The sequence below is a fragment of the Corythoichthys intestinalis genome, chromosome 7, assembly GCF_030265065.1.
Source record: "Corythoichthys intestinalis isolate RoL2023-P3 chromosome 7, ASM3026506v1, whole genome shotgun sequence".
NCBI classification, from domain to species: Eukaryota; Metazoa; Chordata; class Actinopteri; order Syngnathiformes; family Syngnathidae; genus Corythoichthys; species Corythoichthys intestinalis.
In genome coordinates this window covers 57,162,391-57,186,736 of record NC_080401.1, presented here as the reverse complement: position 1 = coordinate 57,186,736, position 24,346 = coordinate 57,162,391, and the positions used below count along the sequence as shown (strand labels likewise).

General features: G+C 39.5%; 1 protein-coding gene across 1 annotated transcript in view; it reads right to left on the bottom strand.

The window, feature by feature from the left end:
- Nucleotides 1-936: 936 nt before the first annotated feature.
- tgfbr3 (transforming growth factor, beta receptor III) overlaps nt 937-24,346 on the bottom strand; it is a 120,768-nt gene continuing 97,358 nt past the window's right edge. The window contains exons 13-17 of the mRNA XM_057840645.1: nt 21,519-21,782; nt 21,317-21,434; nt 7,036-7,077; nt 6,849-6,959; nt 937-3,391 (exon numbers count right to left, since the gene is read on the bottom strand). Of these exons, the coding sequence (XP_057696628.1) occupies nt 3,252-3,391; nt 6,849-6,959; nt 7,036-7,077; nt 21,317-21,434; nt 21,519-21,782 (675 nt within the window). The 3' untranslated portion in view covers nt 937-3,251. The remainder of the gene's footprint in view (nt 3,392-6,848; nt 6,960-7,035; nt 7,078-21,316; nt 21,435-21,518; nt 21,783-24,346) is intronic.

Sequence of the window (24,346 nt, the reverse complement as noted above, 5' to 3'; positions counted from 1 at the left end):
ATTTTGAAAATTGGCTAAATTGGGGGTCTCAGAGCGGAACTTCAAGTCACCTGAGTGTTTTCCGACATTATATATATATATGTATATATATATATATATATATATATATGTTTGTGTGTGTGCGTGTGTGTGTGTATACATACACACACGTGTACAGGTAGTCCACAGTTCCGTTCCTACTCTGACGACGAAACCCTAATTTGCGCGTAAATTTGAATTATCCCTTTAATTAGCCCTCAATACCCTCTAAATCTCAAAATAACCATCCAAAAACATCCTAGCTAGACAACAAGCTAACCTGCAATTTTCCCGTGCGCTCTTCTTCGTGTGCGCAAATACAAAATTCTTCGTGTGTGATCATTAAAACAAAGTAAAAATAAGATACAGTGAGGTACAATAAGGTACTGTTTACGTGACAAAAAAAAAAAAAGTGTCGTTAAGTCAAAATCAAGTCCTGTACCTGGGCCAGATGGCCAAATGAAGCTTCTTGAAGCAATGAAGCTTTGAAACAATTGGCCGAAAAGCTTCATTGCTTCAAGAAGTTTCATTCGGCAGTTCATTTAGTTTTATGACAGTCTAATGATGCCCGAGTCAAACAGTTTTGATGTCAAATAAGGGGCTAATAAGGGGCTACGAAATATTGAGCCTTAGGCCATAATTACTCCCCTAGCCACAAATTTGAGCCCCATGGTCTAAAGGGTTAATGCTGTGAGAGTAGCTAATGAAAAGGCTGAATGCCACCAAGTTGGCTTGCTAATGGACGACCGCGTCCACGCTACGCAACATTTGTTTAGGTACTTAGCAACAAACACATGGATGCAATTACAGCCATTACAATTACAACCCCCCCCCCCCCACACACACACATTTTCATAATACATTTAACCTTGGAGTTGAGATATCAAACTACATTCAAGTCCATTATTTCTGTATACGTATTTATTTTTGGCTTTGTAACAGTTTGTACATGGAAATATAGAAAAGTTAAAGAACAAAACAAACAAACAAAATTTTTTTTTTTATACAATTTACATCCTGGTTACAAAGAATGACAATCAAAATGCATAAAAATACAAATAAGAAATCCCTCATAAAAAGTAATGATCGCAATTCACAGTACTTGGACATACCACTATAAAATTCCTCTGGCTAAATATATTCCAAAATATAATTTTATACACAAATATGTATATGTACTATATATTTCTCCTCTTTATACATGTTTACATTTGAAAAGTAAAAAAAAAATGGTGCAAATATTCAGAAAATTTCCTGTTGATTTTAGTTTACTGAAAAGGAAGTGACTCAAGAATGTCCCAAAATGAAAAGGAAGTGACTCAAAATCAACAGGAAGTAACCTGTATATGCCCTAAAATGAACAGGAAGTTACCTGTAAGGCCAAAGCCAGGCAATGAGTTCATTTTGGGGCATTTCATGTCATTTTCTATTGATTTTCGTTCACTTCCTTTTCCTTTTGGGGCATTTACGGGTCACTTCCTGATGATTTTGGGTGACTGAAAAGGACGAAACTCAAGAATGTCCCTAAAAAAATAGGAAGTGACTCAAAATTGACAGGAAGTAGCCTGTAAATGTCAGCTTAAGTAGCTGGAGGTCGGACCACTACTCCTCCGCGTTGGTGGGAGCCAGCTGAGGTGGCTCGGGCATCTGGTTCGGATGCCTCCTGAACGCCTCCCATTTTTGGGTGACTTCCCATTGAATCTGGGGCATCCACAGGTTATTTGTTGTTTATTTAGGGTTACTTTACAGGAAGTGACTCGGTAATGTTCCGAAGTGCTGTTGTTGCTGGTAATTTTGAGGCATTTCTGGGTCACTTCCTCTTCATTTCGGTTCATTTACGGGTCATTTCCCGTTGATTTTGGAGTAATGAACAGGAAGTGACCCGGGAATGACCCCAAATGAAGAGGAAGTGACTCAAAATCAATAGGATTTAACCCAAAAGAAAAACAATCCTCTCAACTTTAAAGACTGTTTTCTAATGTTTTAATCGGATGTGTACCGCCGTCAATGGCGGCCAGTGAGCTAACGTAGACATTATTCTAATAGAAGATTTTGGTAGCAACCTGTTGGTCACACCTTGACTGTGACAGTATTTCAAATTGTGATATATTGCGATACTTTCTAGCCTAAAAGGTTATCGATATGCAACCGCCGAGACTCGATATATCATTTTAAAAAGGTGTGACCAACAAATTGCTACACAAATCTATTAGAATAATGTCTACGTTACCTCACTAGCTGCCATTGACGGCGGTAGACATCCATTAAAATATTAAAAAACAGTCTTTTGTCACACCCATAGTCTTTATCATCAGCCAATCAAATTGTCCTAACAGGATTTTCACTGGCAATCTGCAAACACGTCCACTTACGAAAAAGGACGTCCCGTAACAGATGTGATATGCTACATCGCTAACACGTCAGCATCGTATTCAACATTTGAACATTTATTTACAATATTTACATAAATGTACAGTACAAAACGTAGCTTAAAAAAAAATTTAGCCTGTTTTTGCTTTTTTCCAGAACACAACGAGAAGATTAGAAAAATAAACTCGTAATAAATTTAGCTAGCCTAACTTAGCTTAGCTTAATACTACTGCATCAAAGGCACTTGTTTACAAATGGCGTAAAAGTAAAAACAAAACAAAAAGACGTATGAAACTGTTCTTTTCTCATCAGTATGTTTTCACATTTGTCGTTCACATTTTTTGGCGTTTTCAAACTTTAACGTTTACATTCAAAACTGATAGCTTTCTTTACATACCACGTTTAAAACCATTTTTCAAGACTGGTAGTGGTTCTGTTCTGATCGCGCCCCCGGTTAACTCATCATTGGAAATTTTCTCGTTTACGCTACGCTAGCTTCGCAATTTAGCGCCACCTATTTTTCTTGTAAAATAAAGTTCGATTATTTGAACTAATTCCCACATTTCTTTTCGTAACAAATACCAAAATGGTCATAAAAATCCAATGCTAACCACTTGAAATGGACCATTTTAAAACATAATGGCTGACTGAATGTCGGCCATTTTCAATCCTAGACTCTGGATGAAATGAGTAATGTCAGGGGCCATATTTTTTGTTGAAAACTTTCAGACATGTAGCGTAAAAGAAGGTAGAAAATCCCACCACGACCAGGATGAGGTCGCGCCATCCCAGGTGTCACGGCACCCCGAGTTTTTTAGTCTTTGGGACCCAGGCGGTGGTCCAACCCGGGTCGGTTGCGTCCGCTACGCCGTACTGCTACTGGAGCAGGGCGTACTTTGCGTGCTGCCGATGCTGTGGCCGGCGCTACTGTTTTCTGAGGCGGGCGGACATTTTTGGACCTCCTTGGTCATTCCGCTAGCTGCCGACACTGCAGCGGTTCCTCCTGAAAGTGACAATGGGAACAGGAAATTGATTGATAAAGATTGGCAGTGCCAGGATTAGCGATCAGATAGCATAGAATAGGATGTCAACATGTCCTCACTTTTTGTGATTTAGATAATACTGAGTTCCCTGGCTCACATTGCCTGTTGACCTCCTCTGTTATCAGGCACTCCACGGTGTCTACTACACTTCATTTTTTTAATTACATTGAAATTAAGGTTTCCTTCAAAGATAAACCTGAGTGCTTTGTAGGGTGGGCTGGGGAACAATGGTGAAGGCTTGACTAAACTGTGACTCAACTTGACTCGAGTTGACAACCTTTTGACTTGTCTTTACAAACTTTGACTCAACTCGAGTTGACATAACCTCGGGCTCAAGTCGACTTGACATAACCTCGTGACTTGACTCAACATAACCTTAGAATTCGATGCGACTTGACTCAACCTCATACTCGACTGATATAACCTTGTGACTTGACTCAACGTAACCTTATGACTGGATTCAACTTGACTGACATAACCTTGTGACTGGACTCGAAATGACTTGACATAACCTTATGACTCGATTCGACTTGAGTCGACGTAACCTCGTGACTCAACTCTACCTCGAGATTCGACTCGACATAACCTTATGACTCGAGTCAACTGACATAACTTCCTGACTCGACACGACTGACATAACCTCCTGACTCGACTCGAAATGACTCGATATAATCTTATGACTCGACTCTACTTGACTCAACATAACCTCATGATTCGCCTCGACCTCGACTCGACTGACATAACCTCGTGACCCGACTCAAAATTACTCGACATACCCATATGACTCGATATGACTTAACATAACCTTGTGACTTGACTCAACCTTGAGACTTGGCTGACGTAACTTCGTGACTTGACTCGACATAACCTTATGACTCAATTTGACTTGACGTAACCTCGTGACTTGACTCGACTGACATAACCTCGTGACTCGACTCGAAATGACTCGACATAACCTTATTACTCTATTCGATTTGACTCAACATAACCTCGTGACTGGACTCGACCGAGACTCGACTTGACTCGACGTAACCTCGTGACTCAACTCGAAATTACTCGACCTAACCATATGACTCGATTTGACTTGACATAACCTTGTGACTCGACTCAACCTTGAGACTTGACTGACGTAACTTCGTGACTTGACTCGACATAACCTTATGACTCGATTCGACTTGACTCGACGTAACCTCGTGACTCGACTCGAAATTACTCAACATAACCATATGACTCGATTTGACTTAACCTCGAGACTTGACTGACGTAGCTTCGTGATTTGACTCGACATAACCTTATGACTCAATTCAACTTGACTCGGCGCAACCTCGTGACTCGACTCGACTGACATAACCTCGTGACTCGACTTGAAATGACTCGACATAACCTTATGACGCTATTCGACTTGACTTAACATAACCTCGTGACTGGACTCGACCGAGACTTGACTTGACTCGACGCAACCTCGTGACTCGACTCGAAATTACTCAACATAACCATATGACTCGATTTGACTAAACCTCGTGACTCGACTCAACCTCGAGATTTGACTGACGTAACTTCGTGATTTGACTCGACATAACCTTATGACTCGATTCAACTTGACTCGGCGTAACCTTGTGACTCGACTCGACTGACATAACATCGTGACTCGACTCGAAATGACTCGACATAACCTTATGACGCTATTCGACTTGACTTAACATAACCTCGTGACTGGACTTGACGTAACCTAGTGACTCGACTCAACTGGCATAACCTCGTGACTCGATTTGAAATGACTTAACATAACCTTCTGACTCGATTCAACTTGACTCGATGTAACTTCGTGACTCGACTCGACTGACATAACCTCGTGACTCGACTCGAAATGACTCGACATAACTATATGACTCGATTCGACCTCGAGACTTCCTTATGACTCGATTCGACTTGACTGACATAACCTTGTGACTCGACTCGAAATGACTCGACATAACCTTATTACTCGACTCAACATAACCTCGTGACGGGACTCGACCGAGACTCGGCGTAACCTAGTGACTCGACTTAACTGATATAACCTTGTGACTCGACTTGAAATGACTTAATAAACCTTATGACTCGATTCAACTTGACTCGATGTAACTTCGTGACTTGACTTGACTGACATAACCTCGTGACTCGACTCGAAATGACTCGACATAACCTTGTGACTCGACTCGACCTCGAGACTTGACTGACAACTTCATGACTTGACTCGACATAACCTTATTACTCGATTCGACTTGACTTAACGTAACCTTGTGACTCGACTCGACATTACCTTATGATTCGACTCGACTGACATAACCTCGTGACTTGACTCGAAATGACTCAACCTTAAGCCTCGACTCCACCTCGAGACCTGACTCGGTTTAACCTTGTGAATCGACTCAACGTAACCCTGCGACTCGACTCGACGTAATTCTGTGACTCGATGTAACCCTATGACTCGACTTGACTCAACATAACCTCGTGACCTGATTCGATCTGACACCAGGTAAGACCCGGGACTTACTTGTGACTTGGATCATTGTAACCTTTGCAATTGTCTGGTATCATAATATTGCTGCTATGTTGTAGTCCTGAGCACAATGCTAGCAACCAATGACGTAAAGCGAGCGTTGTCATCATTATACACAACAGAGATCTTCGATCGCAGGTGTTCCTCATCCCGTCAGAAGCAAATAACGTCTCTGCTCAAAGTTTGCATGACATCACCTTTACATATTTGCACTGCTGGCCAGACAAAGTCCAACGAAAAGCTTTAAAAAAACAAAAGATTTGTTAAGGACTTAACGAGTAGATTGTCAAACAGTCTGTGCATTGAAGAGTGAGGACCTTTTATGGCGTCCAGCTGTGACGAGTTGAAGAAAAAAAAGGGGCAAAAAGGCGTTTGTCTCTAGGGGGGAACATGCACTTGCTCTGTTTTGCTGCTTGAATGCTTAAAAGATATTTTTAGTTGGGATCAATATTGCCTTGTACGGTCATTTCACGCAAGATGGATGGAAAACGGTCTTCTTGCACCTGCACTTTTGAATTTATTGCCCCGGCCTCCATGCTAACTCAAATTTAAAAAATGGAGCTGTTATATAGTCGGCGAGAAAAAGAGCAAAATGGATGATAAACAATGTTGCTTTCCGGTGAAAGGTCTCGAGGGTTGACATGGGAAGATCTTGGCACGCTAGTTTTTCCCTGCTAGTGAATGCGCAATCTATAAGAAGGGGAATTTTCCGCGTGAAGAATATCATTGACAGCATTCAAAGGCAGGAAAGACGTAGCGCCAACGCTTCCTGTTGTGCGGCGGCGCTGTGTGTTATTGTGCGCCGCAGGATGTTTGGCCGCTGATCCTGACATTCCTCGCGCAATCTTGTGTTTTTCCTTAAAAAAAACGCTCACCTGTGTGCGAGTAGATGAACCAAAGCGCTCCGGTCAGTAGAGCGCCGATGGCGAAGGCGGCGAAGGCGATTCCCACCACCGTCGGTGTGTCCAGCAAGTGCGCTGACGGTTCTAGGAACAGAGGATGGTTTGACGTGTTTGTAGAATGAAAAATAAGGATCTTTACTGTTTCCGGAAAAGGACATACTTTTATTGGTTGGATCATCCGGGCCTGGTTTTGATGGTGTATCTGCAAAAAAAAAAACAAAAAAAAAAACGAACATATGCATGACTTTATATAGTATACGGCAGGGATCCCCAAACTTTTTCCTGTGAGGGCCACATAACTTTTCCCTTCTCTGATGAGGGGCCGGGTCAGTTTGTAACAGAAAAAGTGTGGCGTCTAAAGAAGTGCCTAAATGTAAAAATGTATTGTTTTTCAGAAAGCCAAAATCAAATAACCCGTTCTGAATTCTTCACGGAACAAAAAGTAAAAAAAATAAAATAAATAATAATAATAATTGTATACAATATAATATAATATAGTATTAATATAATGTAATATATAGGGCTGTCAAAATTATTATATACTATATATTATTATATTTGACGCAATTAACGCACATGCCCCGCTCAAACAGATTAAAATGACAGCACAGTGTCATGTCCACTTGTTACTTGTGTTTTTGGTGTTTTATCGCCCTCTGCTGGCGCTTGGGTGCGACTGATTTTATGGGTTTCAGCACCATGAGCATCATGTAATTATTGACATCAACAATGGCAAGCTACTAGTTTATTTTTTTGATCAAAATTTTTACAAATTTTATTAAAATGAAAAGCTTAAGAGGGGTTTAAATATAAAATTTCTATAACTTGTACATACATTTATCTTTTAAGAAATACAAGTCTTTCTATCCGTGGATCCCTTTCACAGAAAGAATGTTAATTTATTGTTATATTTATTGCGATGAATTACGATTAATTCATTTCTAAGCTGTGATTAACTCGATTAAAAATTTTTGTCGTTTGACAGACCAAATATATATAATACAATACAATACAATAAATAATAACAACACTATTAATTGAATAGAATTTTTCAGAAAGCCACCATCAAATAACCCTTTCTGGATTCTTCACGGAACAAAAGTAAGAAAAAAATAAAAATAAAAATAAAATAATATAATATAATTAGGGCTGTCAAAATTATCGCATTAACGGGCGGTAATTAATATTTTGAATTAATCACGTCAAAATATTTGACGAATTTAACGCACATGCCCTGCTCAAACAGATTAAAATGACAGCACAGTGTCATGTCCATTTGTTACTTGTGTTTTTTGGTGTTTTGTCACCCTCTGCTGGCACTTGGGTGTGACTGATTTTATGGGTTTCAGCACCATGAGCATCGTGTAATTATTGACATCAACAATGGCAAGCTACTAGTTTATTTTTTGATTGAAAATTTCACAAATTTTATTAAAACGTAAACATTAAGAGGGGTTTAAATATAAAATTTCTATAACTTGTACTAACCTTTATCTTTTAAGAACTACAAGTCTTTCTATCCGTGGATCCCTTTCACAGAAAGAATGTTAATCATGTAAAGGCCATCTTGTTGATTTATTGTTATATTTATTGCGATTAATTATGATTAATTAATTTCTAAGCTGTGATTAACTCGATTAAAAAATTTAGTCGTTTGACAGTAGTGTTAATAGTGTTGTTATTATTTCTTGTATTGTATTGTATTATATATATAGAATTTTTCAGAAAGCCACAATCAAATAACCCTTTCTAGATTCTTCATGGAACAAAAGTAAAAAAAAAAAAAAAAAAAAAAAAAAAAAAAAAAATAATAATAATAATAATAATAATAACATAATATAATATAATTAGGGCTGTCAAAATTATCGCATTAACGGGCAGTAATTAATATTTTGAATTAATCACGTCAAAATATTTGACGCATTTAACGCACATGCCCTGCTCAAACAGATTAAAATGACAGCACAGTGTCATGTCCATTTGCTACTTGTGTTTTTTGGTGTTTTGTCGCCCTCTGCTGGCGCTTGGGTGCGACTGATTTTATGGGTTTCAGCACCATGAGCATTGTGTAATTGACATCAACAATGGCGAGCTACTAGTTTTTTATTTGAAAATTTTACAAATTATTTTAAAACGAAAACATGAAGAGGGATTTTAATGTAAAATTTCTATAACTTGTACTAACATTTATCTTTTAAGAACTACAAGTCTTTCTATCCATGGATCGCTTTAACAGAATGTTAATAATGTTAATGCTTTCTTGTTGATTTATTGTTATGATAAACAAATACAGTACTTATGTACAGTACGTTGAATGTATATATCCGTGTTATCTTTCCATTTCAACAATAATTTACAGAAAAATACGGCATATTTTATAGATGGTTTGAATTGCGATTAATTACGATTAATTAATTTTTAAGCTGTGATTAACTCGCTTGGGTGCGACTGATTTTATGGGTTTCAGCACCATGAGCATTGTGTAATTGACATCAACAATGGCGAGCGACTAGTTTATTTTTTATTTGAAAATTTTACAAATTATTTTAAAACGAAAACATTAAGAGGGGTTTTAATATAAAATTTCTATAACTTGTACTAACATTTATCTTTTAAGAACTACAAGTCTTTCTATCCATGGATCGCTTTAACAGAATGTTAATAATGTTAATGCTTTCTTGTTGATTTATTGTTATAATAAACAAATACAGTACTTATGTATAGTATGTTGAATGTATATATCCGTCTTATCTTTCCAATTTACAGAAAAATATGGCATATTTTATAGATGGTTTGAATTGCGATTAATTACGATTAATTAATTTTTAAATAAATAATAATAACACTATTAATTGAATAGATAATAACCAAATAACCCTCTCTGGGTTCTTCACAGAAAAAAGCCAGGAAATAAATAACACTATTGAGGAAAAAAAAAAAAAAAATTCAGGGGGCCAGACCAAATGTGGAGGCGGGCCGTAGTTTGGGGACCCCTGGTATACGGCATAACATGACATGTTGCCACACCCAGTGTTGTTAATCTTACTGAAAAAAAGTAATTATAGTTACAAATTACTTCTCCCAAAAAGTAATTGCGTTAGTAACTCAATTACCTGAATGTAGGAGTAATTAGTTACTTGGCAAAGTAATTGGTGATAATTATTATTATTTTTTTCTCCTCAAAAAAAAACAAAACATTGGCCACACTATGTGAAGTTTTTTGTGAAGGTTTTTGGTAAAACTGGCCCGAGCCCAATTCTTTACCCTAAAAATTTACCCTTTACCCTGAATCAACTGTTAAAAGTTGTTAAAATTGCTCCCATTATTGCATTAGTTCCCTTCTCTCTACTTTCGACATATGAAAGTTTTAAAACTGTTTCATCATTTAAAGATAGATTCAAGTCAAGATTTTGCCGATTTAGAAGTATTTTAGATAAAAAGTTACTTAGGTTCGCTAGGAAGGTTCTCTACAACAGAGCCGTCCTAAAAAGTCTACTGCTTTAAGATGGCGGCTGTCTACTAACGCATTTAGTGCCATGTCTGTCATTTTGCATGTAGTTATATCTATATACAGTACATGTGATATCTACCATGTCTACCATATCTACCATAACAAGCGGGCGTAGTTTGTAGGCTATCGGCTACAATGTATGTAATATGTATTATTGGAGCTACCTAGCATCGCGTTTGCTCGGCGTCACAACTTTCTTGCCTCCTCCCCACTCCTGCTCTGCTCTGTCATCTCGGTGAGTCCGTCTCCCTCAGACTTTTCGACCAATATAGTAACGCATAGTAACGCATGCCTTTCCGTCCTCAGTAACGGTAATGGCGTTGCCAAGATGAAAAAAGTAATTAATTAGATTACCCACTACTGAAAAAAATAACGCCGTGAGTAACGCCGTTATATTGTAACGCCGTTATTAACAACACTGGCCAAACCCCTAATGTATACAGTTCATATCTCTCACTGTCCTGTATATATTTTCCAAAGTAAAATTATTTACATATGAACTATCAAACATGAAACATGCAGTGTGCTGATGAAGCTCTTCTCTTTGGAATGTGCTGTCGAGGTCTTGAGCGATGAACCTCGTCGGGTCGGCCGTGATGTCGCCTGGCGCGCATCCAAACTTTGCCGAAGCACAATGGCGTCTATTCTTAGACTTGTGTTTTTCATTAGAGCAGATAGATGACAGGTCATTACTGGAGGACGGACTCGCTCGCATCAACAGCACCCCCACCCTGCTGCGTTATCTGTACCATGTGAACTTGGAATGCGAACCTGAGAAATTTGCATGTTGCAATGTTCAACAGGCCGCAAAGTTGTATGCAAATTTTGGGGGGTTTCCAGCGAGTCATAAAACTCCACTCATGCAATAGTAAAACAATAAGTTCAGCTTTGGCAGACTTCCCGTGTCATTTCGTCAATGGCTTCAAGAGACTTTTTGTGGGTCCTGTTATGATAGACATGCCTACCAAATCTCAATCTTCTAAGTGGGCTTAATTTTTATCAAATCCATCATGCACATATACACATACACAGACTTGGAAGAATCCATGAAAATGGCTGTTTCAAACCAAAATTTCAGACTGGCTGTGTGTTGTAGTCCATTTTTTGTGGGTCCACTCATGCAGACATGTCTCCCAAATTTCGTATTACGAAGTGAAACCGTCCTGAGGTGCTGAATTCTCAAATGCTGCTTGTATTTTATGATGGGTCCTAGCAAAATTGCCATAAAATTTAATCCATACTTGCAATCCTGCGATTTTACGGTCATTGCTTTTGCATTTTTTTGTAGGTCTACTCATAACAGATACAGTATGCGTCCCAAATTTCATGTTCCTAAGTGAAACTCGGTTCAGTAAATGAATTAAAAAAAAATTGTTAAGGCGGGCCCTTGGAAAATTGCCAAAATGGCCACTTTAATTCATAATAACAAACTTTCTGTGACTCTTCCAGCATGGCTTTTTGAGACTTTTCTGTGGGTCTACCTATCACAGACATGCATACCAAATTTCATGATTCTAAGTGAAAGTGGTTTTAGGGGCTGGATTTTCAAAAATGCTTGTGTTTTACAGAAAGTCCTTGGACAATTGCCATAAAATAGCCACTTTAATCCAAAATGGCAGCTTTTCTGTGACTTTTGAGACATTGTTCCTTGAGACTTTTTTGTAGATCTACTCATAACAGACAACTCTCCTAAATTTCAGGTTCCTAAGTGAAACTGGCTTCAGGGGCCAAATTTCTAAAGAATGTTGGGCAGGTCGTCGGAAAAGTGCCATAAGATATCCACTTTGATCGAAAACTAAAGCCTTCCTGTGCTGTTTTGGGCATTGCTTCTTGAGACATTTTCTTAGATCTACTCATACCAGACAAGCTTCCCAAATTTCATATTCCTAAGTGAAACTGGTTTTGGGGGCTGAATTTTCAAAAATGCTTGTGTTTTATGGCAGGTCATTGGAGAATTGCCATAAAATGGCAACTTTCCTGTGACTTTTCAGGGAATGCTTCTTGAGACTTTTTTGTAGGTCTACTCATACCAGACAAGCCTCCCAAATTTCATGTTCCTGAGTGAAACTGGATTTGGGTGCTGAATTTTCAAAAATGATTGTGTTTTATGGTAGGTCCTTGGAGAATCGGCATAAAATGGCCACAGTAATCCAAAATAGCAGCTTTCCTGCAATTTTTCGACAATTGATTCTTGAGGCTTTTTTGTAGATCTACTCATACCAGACAATACTCCCAAATTTCATGTTCCTAAATGAACCTGGTTTTGGGGGCTGAATTTTCAAAAATGCGCTTGTTTTATGGTAGGTCCTTGGAGAATTGCCATAAAATGGCCAACTTAATCCAAAATAGCAGCTTTTCTGTGACTTTTGGGGCATTGGTTCTTGAGACTTTTTTGTAGATCAACTCATAACAAACAAGCATCCTAAAGTTCTTGTTCCTAAGTGGAACTGGCTCAAGGGGCTGAATTTTTAAAGAATGTTAGGCATGTCCTAGAGAAATTGCCATAAAATACCCATTTTGATTGAAAACTGCAGTTTTCCTGCGAATTTTCGGCCATTGCTTCTTGAGACTTTTTGGTAGATCTACTCATACCAGACAATCCTCCCAAATTTCATGCTCCTAAATGACCCTGGCTTTGGGGGCTGAATTTTCAAAAATGCTTTTATTTTATGGTAGGTCCTTGGAGAATTGCTATAAAATGGCCAACTTAATCCAAAATAGCAGCTTTTCTGTGACTTTTGGGACATTGGTTCTTGAGACTTTTTTGTAGATCTACTCATAACAAACAAGCATCCTAAAGTTCTTGTTCCTAAATGAAACTGGCTCAAGGCGCTAAATTAAAAAAAAATGTTGGGTAGGTCCTAGAGAAATTGCCATAAAATACCCATTTTGATTGAAAACTGCAGTTTTCCTGTGACGTTTTGGGCATTGCTTCTCGAGACATTTTTGTCGGTCTACTCATACCAGACAAGCCTCCTAAATTTCATGTTCTTAAGTGAAACTGGCTTCAGGGGCTGATTTTTTAAATTTCTGTCACGCTTATTTCTAACTTCCATCCTGGAAGCCACTGTTTGCTCATCTGACTATTGGAAAATAAACCCTGGCTTAGCATCGCGCCTTCCCGCATGTTCCTTAGGATTCGAACGCAGACCCATCCAACGTCAACACCGAAAAAATGAAAACGTCGTAAAATTGCCCAAATTGGTACTCACGCTACCACACTTCTACATGGAAACCTTGACTAACACCTCGAATAATTTCAATATTTCACAGAGTCTACATTGGAGTGAGTATTATATTGATTTTGAAAGACTTCTAGCCTAATCTGGCCAATGTAGAATCAAGTCAAGCACGAACGGTGGAGGTGCTAGTGACATCATCACGTGGACGCCTCCAAAAGGTGACGGCCGATGCCTCGGGGGGCCCCCGGGTTCTCCTTGACGGACTGGCTAAATAAGGAGTGATCTTCAAGGACTTACTGAAGTGGAGGGGGAGCGAGTTGAAGCCGCTAAGTGAAAACAACTGGAGCTTAGCGCTCGGATGACTCTGTCTTTTTCCAGCTCTCCCTCATCGTGAGTTAGCGGCCAAAAAACGGGCCTCAGCTACACACATACGCACAAACACACGCGATTGTGTACAACGGTTGATGTAAACAGACAGATGATGACACGTAATGAGGAGCAGATGGAAGGAAGGTAATGACTTCACTTCTACTTATCCCTCAATCACTTACATAGTGTTGAACTCGTCAGCTGCGGTTGACGGCAATAGACGTCCGGCCTAAAAAATATCGGACGTCTATCGCCATCGATGGCACTGAAAAACTGAACAGAAAAAAAATAAAGCTAGCTAGAGATATGTAGATATGTGCTATATGTATGTACATGTAGCCTATAGGTATACTGTATATAAATAGGATGTAGCTAATATAGTGAAACTAGTAAGGAATATACTTTTTTTTCATTTGTGCAAAAATGAAAACAGTGATTGCTTATTGGTTTCTTATATGTGTCACGTATTAATGTTTCAGCCATTAATGTATTAATGTTTCTGCCATTAATGTCTCATCTTCTTGCATGTGTAATATTTCAGCTAGTAATGTTTCATCATATTGCTCCACACTCATACATCACAAAACCCTTTATTATGTCGCTTCATACTCATGCATCACAAAGTCCTTTATTATGTCATAAAGAATAACTGAGAAAACTATAAAAGCCTTGAGCAGACAACATCCAGTGTCAGGTCGTTAGCAATTAAACATAGCCTTACATATCTGATAGTTTTCCCTTGCCTGGGGGATCAATAAAATTCAATAAAATTCTGTGTCTGCGATACGCAACTGGGTCCTCCGTCTCGTACATGACAGTACGATCTGACCAGAATGGAACCAGCGTATCGACCCTCTGTTATGGACCGTCTTCACCAAACGGAAAAGAAGATCTCCCGGATGTCTGGTGACCTCGCATCGTTAATCCAGATCGGCCACGAATATCATCAGCAACTCCAGCAACATCAAGAACAACTGATTCAGGTGATCCAAACTCTCACCAAACTTGCAACTCCATCGTCGCCACAATCCAATGGTCTGGTTCCAGAAGCCCCAGTTCCGGTAAACCCAGTCTTGGACGCTCCCGAGCCCAATATTGGAAACCCCGAACGCTTTAACGGCGATCCAACTCAGGTACGAGCCTTTCTGACAAGTTGCAAAATCCAATTTTCCCTACAACCCCGGACCTTTTCAACCGAAGGGGCTAAGGTTGGATACGTCATCACCCACTTGACTGGTCGAGCTCGGCTATGGGGAACAGCGGAGTTTGAGAGACAAACACCAGCTTGTAACAACTTTAATGCCTTTGCCGATGAAATGATCAAAGTGTTCGACCTGGGCTTTGCTAACACTGAGACATCCCGCGCCCTTATGACAATCCGTCAAGGCAGTCAGTCATTGTCGGAGTATTCGATTGAATTCCGAACTCTGGTGAGGCAAAGCGAGTGGAACATGGAAGCTGTGATCGACGCATTCTATCACAGCCTGGCGGACTACATCAAGGATGAGCTCGTCTCCTATGATTTACCCAGAACCCTTGATGAAGCCATTGCCCTTGTAAACCGCATTGACTGTCGGATTCAGACTCGACGGCGAGAGAAGGGAGGTCGGAACGCACCCGCTGCCTCTCAGCCTGTTCCAGTAGCTGCATCTCAGCCTGTTCCAGTTGCTACTCCCAGTCATTTAAACCAGCCTGTGCCCATGGAGATCGGCCGCGTTGCCCTAACTCCTGAAGAGCGCCAGCGACGTTTCTCCTCTAACCTGTGTCTGTACTGCGGAGGTGAGGGTCATCGAATCGTAACCTGCCCATCAAAAGCCAGAGCTCAACAGTCATCGAATCGCAACCTGCCCAGCAAAGGCCAGAGCTCACCAGACGTCGGGGAGATTCGGGTGAGCTCAACGTGTCTTCTGTCTCCCCCCATTCGTAAACCCTTGCTCCAAATTCGCCTCCTGCTGACTGACACCATCCATACCTTGACCGCTCTCGTCGACTCTGGAGCGGAGGTCAACATCATGGATGTGGATCTGGCCCAGCAGCTCGATATTCAACGTCACCAACTTTCTCCACCTGTTCCTGCACAAGCTCTGGATGGACATCTACTTGGCACAGTGACCCACATCTCAGCCCCGGTGACCATGCTTCTGTCCGGAAACCACCACGAGTCCATTCAGTTCCATCTGCTCTGCTCACCAGGTCAGTCTCTCATCCTTGGTTATCCTTGTCTGCGCCAGCACAACCCTAACATAGATTGGGAAACTGGAGTAGTACAAGAATGGGGCAGGGGATGCCACCAGACCTGCCTGAAGGAGGCGGTCATACCCACCAACCCTGAACCTATCGGTCCTGTTAACCCTGAACCTGTCAGTTCTGTGTCAGATATCTCCAACGTGCCTGCCTGCTATCATGGACTCAGTGAGGTCTTTAACAAGACCAAGGCCACGTCGCTACCCCCGCACCGACAGTATGACTGCGCCATAGATCTCCTGCCCGGCACGGTGCCACCAAAGAGCCGTCTGTATTCCTTATCTGCACCAGAAAGAAGCGCCATGGACAAGTACATTAATGAATCACTAGCTGCCGGGTTAATCCGTCCATCGTCCTCACCTGCTGGAGCTGGATTCTTCTTTGTACCGAAGAAGGATGGCTTTCCCCGCCCATGCATAGATTATCGTGGACTCAATGACATAACCATCAAGAACCGCTACCCCCTGCCACTCATGTCATCTGCTTTTGAACTTCTCCAAGGTGCCACTGTGTTCACTAAACTGGATTTGAGGAGCGCTTATCACCTGGTTCGAATGAAAGAAGGCGATGAGTGGAAGACGGCATTCAACACGCCCTCAGGACACTATGAGTACCTAGTCATGCCCTTTGGCTTAACCAACGCACCTGCAGTATTTCAGGCCCTGGTAAATGATATCCTGCGAGACATGCTCAATATATTTGTGTTTGTGTATTTAGATGACATACTGATATTTTCCAAAACCATGTCTGACCATATTAATCACGTCCAGCAAGTTCTGCGCCGTCTCCTGGAAAACTCCCTGTTTGTCAAAGCAGAGAAATGTGAATTCCACGCCAGATCGGTATCATTTCTGGGGCAGATAGTGGCAGAGGGAAGGCTTCAGATGGACCCTGCAAAAGTGACGGCAGTTACATCCTGGCCTGTACCGGAGAACCGCAAGAAGCTGCAGCAATTCCTGGGCTTTGCCAACTTCTACAGACGATTCATCCGGAATTACAGCACAGTGGCATCTCCCCTCACTTCGCTTACCAGCACAAAGGTTCCGTTCAAATGGACTCCGGCAGCTGACAAGGCCTTCGAGACGCTTAAGGCACGCTTCACTTCTGCCCCGATCCTCCAAATGCCCGACCCAGAGCGACAATTCGTGGTAGAGGTGGATGCGTCCGACGTGGGGGTCGGGGCAGTGCTTTCACAGTGCGCAGTATCGGACGGCAAATTACATCCGTGCGCCTTCTACTCTCGCCGACTGTCCCCGGCAGAGCGGAATTATGACATTGGGAATCGCGAGCTGCTGGCTGTAAAACTCGCTCTGGAAGAATGGCGACATTGGCTGGAAGGATCAGCCGTGCCGTTTCTGGTGTGGACCGACCACAAGAACCTTGAATACATAAGAACAGCTCGGCGGTTGAACTCGCGGCAGGCCCATTGGTCCCTATTCTTCACACGTTTCAATTTCACCCTCTCTTACCGCCCTGGTTCCCGGAATGCAAAGCCTGATGCCCTCTCTCGAGTATTCCGGAAGGATGAAGCACCAGTGGGGGATTTTGAGTCCATTCTCCCGGATTCTTGCCTAGTTTCCACACTGGCTGACCCTCCTCGCCTGGGGGGCGGGGGTCCTGTCCATGCGACGGTGTCGACCTAGAGCGGCTTGCTCTCAGCCCATGCCTACATCTGAGTCTGTACCCAAACCTGTGCCATCGATAGTTGATTCCTCCACTGGCGAAGAGGAGATTGAGCCAATGCCCTCGGTGGATGAGGCCATGGACTCTGAGATTGACCCAATGCCCTCAGAGGATGAGGCCATGGACTCTGATTAGTAGCCCTAGATGGGCTCAATCCTTGGGACTTCTGGAGCCGTCCCTTGAGAGGGGGGTTCTGTCACGTATTAATGTTTCAGCCATTAATGTATTAATGTTTCTGCCATTAATGTCTCATCTTCTTGCATGTGTAATATTTCAGCTAGTAATGTTTCATCATATTGCTCCACACTCATACATCACAAAACCCTTTATGATGTCGCTTCATACTCATGCATCACAAAGTCCATTATTATGTCATAAAGAATAACTGCGAAAACTATAAAAGCCTCGAGCAGACAACATCCAGTGTCAGGTCGTTAGCAATTAAACATAGCCTTACATGTCAACTTGCCATTATCGCTTGATCTGATAGTTTTCCCTTGCCTGTCAACATCAATAAAATTCTGTGTCTGCGATACGCAACTGGGTCCTCCGTCTCGTACATGACAATATGTAGTATTTTTTTTTTTTTCCAAATAAAACATGTTTGGATGGAAAAAAAGGTAAAGTGAAGTAGTATGGAGTAGAAGTAGAGTAGCATAAATGTATAATTTCTTTTTAAATATTTATTGAAATTATATTCATGAAATTTGTATTACTCCTTTATTTTATGATTTAACAGCTGCTATTTAAAAATATATTACCAAAATATAAATTATAAATAATAATAAATATATTAATATATATTATAATATATATACACACAATATATATAAACAAATATTAAATTATTGATAAAGTATAAATATATAAATATTAAAAATATTTTTGATCCTTATAAATGTATAAAATTATATTCATGATTTTTTTTATTACATAGCAATGTAGTCAATTATATGTGAAATAGAATGAAGCATTAAAGTAATCATTATCTTAATCTATATTCTTACATGCATAACATTAGATACACAAAATTTTTAAAAACTTATATGTTGTATGATTTTATAGCTATTATTAATCTTTTATAGTGATTTACTTATTATACAAAAAATATATATTTTTAAAAGTATATAAGTATTTATTCATAATAATAATTTAGTTTATACAGAAATTAGTACAACTTTTTATACTGACTTAGAAATCAGTTCATATCATAAATGTATTTATCATTTTAATATCAAATTAAGCAAGATAATGTGAAACAGAATAGTTTAGAATAATTTATAAATGTGTCGATTATTATTGTAAAATACACTTGCATTTTTTATAAATAAATGAATAGTTTTGTGATTTTTTTTCCGGTTATTCATCTTATATAGTCGTTTATTTTATATAATAATATTTTTTTTCTTAAAATTACTAATGGGGTTTAAATCATGGGATAACTTTACTGGTTTAATTAACCATTAAGTATTTACTCTTAAATGTATTCAAAATAATAATTTAGTATAAAATTAACACAACTTTTTATAGTGATTATTAATAATATAAAAATATCAGTTAATATTATACAATTATTTATCATTTTAATGTCAAATTTAAGCAAGATAATATGAAATACAATGCATTGAATTAATCATTATTTTAAAAAAAAATTTTTACAAATGTATAAAATTCGATCACTTAGTTAGTAATCGATTAATCCATCAATTACTTAGTTCGAATAATTGAGTAATGGGATTTGAAACCTTTAATGTGTTGCAGAATAGATTTTAGGAGATGTACAACAAAGGCTTGCTAAGATTGCATTCCCGAGTGTTTTTACAAACTATGCAGAATTGCACTTTCATTTCACAAGAGCAATAAATTAATTTAAAAATACATTAAAATACCTGAGTTTAGCCTCAAACGGAATAAAAAATTAATAAATGAGGATCGAAGTACAGAGAAAGAACAATTGGCTAACTTGCGTGGCAAAAGTCTGCTAGCTATAAATGCTATAAAATGCTATTCCGACAAAAAAAAAAAAAAATTTGCAAAATATACCTATAAACTAAATTACGAAACAACTCTTATTACCTCAAACTAGGGCTGTCGAACGATTAAAACTTTTAATCGAGTTAATTACAGCTTAAAAATTAATTAATCGTAAATAATCCCAATTCAAACCATCTAAAAATATGACATATTTTTCTGTAAATTATTGTTGAAATGGAAAGATAAGACACAAGACGGATATATACATTCAACATACGGTACATAAATACTGTATTTGTTTATTATAACAATAAATAACAAGATGGCATTAACATTATTAACATTCTGTTAAAGCGATCCATGGATAGAATGACTTGTAGTTCTTAAAAGATAAATGTTAGTACAAGTTATAGAAACTTTATATTAAAACCGCTCTTAATGTTTTGGTTTAAATAAAATTTGTAAAATTTTCAATCAAAAAATAAATTAGTACCTCGCCATTGTTGATGTCAATAATTGCACCATGCTCACTCCCCAAACCCATAAAATCATCTGGACCCAAGCGCCAGCAGAGGGCGCCAAACATAAAAAAAAAAAAAAAAAAAGTAACAAGCGACATTACACTGCTGTCATTTTAATCTGTTTGAGCGGGGCATGTGCGTTGATTGCATCAAATATTTTAACGTGATTAATTAAAAAACATTAATTACCGTCCGTTAACGCGATAATTTTGACAGCCCTACCTCAAACAAAAACTTACAATACAACCTAATGTTGGTCTTAACAGGAAGCAGCTGGATCCATTCACTAGAGGGCAGTGTATCTACCAAAATCAATGAAACTAAAGGCAAACACTTTCAAGATAAACCATTACAATGCCACTTTAAACGAATCCTCGTAGCAGCAGAATTTGGAAGTTTCATGATTTTTTTAGTCATTTACTTATTTATTAAAGTAAAACATATTTTCAAATTGTTTATGGGGTTCAGATCAGGGGATGCCTTCTTACCATTTTGATTTGACTTTGAGTTTACATTAAGTATTTATTCTTAAAATACATTCATAATTTAATATTAATAATGCATTTTATGATTTTATAATAAATTTTTTTTGTTGTGATTTATTAATCATATTAAAATATCACTTAATAGAATTATTTACGATGCTAATGTCAAATTGTATGTTTGTGAAACAGACTTTTTGATGTTTAATATCTGTATATATCAACTTGACTTGACATAAAACAAAGTAAAAGCAAAGTACTTGAGTACAGAAAAGTACTTTAAGTGGCTAAAAATGCTTGTAAAAACTCCTGGTCGACTTTAAGCTGAATTTGGCACCTTGGGCCATTTTGGACAGGAATACCTATTGCAATTATTATTACAACTTGTTGCTGCTTCCCCTTATTTCCACAAGGAACTTGAAAAAACAAACGTAGCGGTTTCGCTGTGACGCTCACGTGACGCCCGTTTCCTGACCTGTTGAGCGTTCTCCGTCCAGCAGGATGAGCGCTTTGCTGCTGGTCCTCGCGTTCATCATCATGTCAAGGATTTGGTCCACCCGCAGAGAGTCGCACGGTAAGGTAGCATCCACGCACTGACAAAATATTTTGACATACAAATAAGAAGCGTTCGATGCATGACAGTTCCAAAACGGGTTAGGGTTAGTGATAGCGCATACCGGTGCGAGTCCAGGAGCGCGTTGACCACACGGCGCCATCTTGCAGTGCAGGAACAGCCGCGACGCATTCAAATCCGAGTTGAACGTGAAGCTGAAGCTTCTCTTGTCCGTCCTGGCGTCGGGACGGAAACGTAGCGAGTCGTCAGTGGGGCAGACCGTCTCGATCAGCGAGTAGGACGACTTCACGCCGGGGTCGGCATCGGGAGAAACGAAGCACGAGAGGATGTTGAAGCCCAAGTTCACGGAGGACGACGTCGACGTGATCTGAAAGACGGGAAATGACGTCGGGTGAACCGGCGGGGGACGAAAGAGGCGCTTTTGGTGCGAGTGCACTTGGGCGGCGGGGTCAGCTCTCAGCGGGCCGCTACTTCTGACAGGGAAGAAAGCTGGGAGCAAACACAAACGGCTCTTTTGTTTGCTCCTTCTGATGGCGTCACAAATGAAAGCTTCAAAGGCCAGTGCGTGCCACCTTCCGTGACCTTTGCCAAGTCAATATTAGCGAGGATACGAGGAGCTGTGAGAGGGCCCGGGTGGTAACCGACTCTGTTTACTTGGTGACTGTACATTTTTCAATTTTTCAAAAATATCTAGTCACGTCACAAATACAGTCGTGAAAAAATTAGACTGAAACTGACTAAAAATCAACAGAAAGTGACCCGCAACGATCCCAAAAGCAACAGCAAGTGACCTGAAATAAACAGGAAATGACCAATGTACAGAAAGTACATTGGTACATACAAAAATAATTAAAAATGTACAGAAAATGACCACAAACTACCCCAAATGTATCGAAAACAACCAAAAAATCAACAGAAAGTGACCGGTACGGGTTCCAAAAGCAACAGCAAGTGACCCGAAATCAATAGGAAGTGACAAAAAAATTCCTGATATCAACAGAGAATATTAAAAAATGTACAGAAAGTAACCCCAGACTACCCCAAATGTATCAAAATCAACAGGAAGTGACCTGTAAGTACCTAATATCAAAGTGAACTGAACAATTAATAGTAAATATTGTAAAGTCAGCAGAAAATGTCTCAAAATGACCCCGGACTGCTCCAAATGTATCGAAAATAACCAAGAATCAAAAGAAATTGACTCATAGTAGTCCCAAAAGCAACAGCAAGTGGCCTGCAATTGCCCCAAACTCAACAGGAAATGACTTAGTTACAGGAAGTTACCCAGAAATATCCTAATATCAACAGAAAATCATTCAAATGTACACAAAGTGACCCCGGACTACCCTAAATACCCGAAATGTATAAAAAAAATGATCAAAAACCAACAGAAAGTGACCTGTAGTGGATTCCTAAAGCAACAGCAAGTGACCCGAAATCATCAGGAAGTGACCCGCAATTGCCCCAAACTCAACAGGAAATTACCAATGTTCAGGAGCTCACCCATAAATGTCCTAATATCAACATAAAATGTTTCAAAATTACCCCGGACTGCCCCAAATGTATCGAATATAACCAAAAACGAACAGAAAGTGACCCGTAGGGATCCCTAAAGCAACAGCAAGTGACCCGAAATCATCAGGAAGTGACCCGCAATTGCCCCAAACTCAACAGGAAATTACCATTGTACAGGAAGTGACCCCGAAATGTCCTAATATCAACAGGAACCGAACAATTTATGGTAAACATCGTAAAGTCAACAGAAAATGTCTCAAAATGACCCCGGACTGCTCCAAATGTATCGAAAATAACCAAAAATCAAAAGAAATTGACTCATAGGGGTCCCAAAAGCAACAGCAAGTGACCTGCAATTGCCCCAAACTCAACAGGAAATGACTTAGTTCCAGGAAATTACCCAGAAATGTCCTAATATCAACAGAAAATAATCTTAAATGTACAGAAAGTGACCCTGGACTACCCCAAATGTATTGAAACTGACTAAAAATCAGCAGGAAGTGACCCGTAAGCAGTGTTGTTAATCTTACTGAAAAAAAGTAATTAATTATAGTTACAAATTACTTCTCCCAAAAAGTAATTGCGTTAGTAACTCAATTACCTGAATGTAAGAGTAATTAGTTACTTGGCAAAGTAATTGGTGATAATTACTTTTTTTTTTTTTTCCTCAATAAAAAAACAAACAAACAAACATTGGCCACACTATGTGAAGTTTTTTGTGAAGGTTTTTGGTACAATTGGCTCGAGCCCAATTCTTTACCCTAATTTACTCTTTACCGTGAATCAACTGTTAAAAGTTGTTAGAATTGCTCCCATTATTGCATTAGTTCCCTTCTCTCTACTTTCGACATATGAAAGTTTTAAAACTGTTTCATCATTTAAAGATAGATTCAAGTCAAGATTTTGCCCATTTAGAAGTATTTTATATAAAAAGTTACTTAGGTTCGCTAGGAAGGTTCTCTACAACAAAGCCGTCCTAAAAAGTCTACTGCTTCAAGATGGCGGCTGTCTACTAACGCATTTAGTGCCATGTCTGTCATGTTGCATCTAGTTATATCTATATACAGTACATGTGATATCTACCATGTCTACCATATCTACCATAACATGCGGGCGTAGTTTGCAGGCTATCGGCTACAACATGTATTATTGGAGCTACCTAGCATCGCGTTTGCTCGGCGTCACAACTTTCTTGCCTCCTCCCCGCTCCTGCTCTGCTCTGTCGTCTCGGTGAGTCCGTCTCCCTCAGACTTTTCGACCAATATAGTAACGCATAGTAACGCATGCCTTTCCGTCCTCAGTAACGGTAACGGCGTTGCCAAGATGAGAAAAGTAATTAATTAGATTACCCACTACTGAAAAATATAACGCCGTTAGTAACGCCGTTATATTGTAACGCCGTTATTAACAACACTG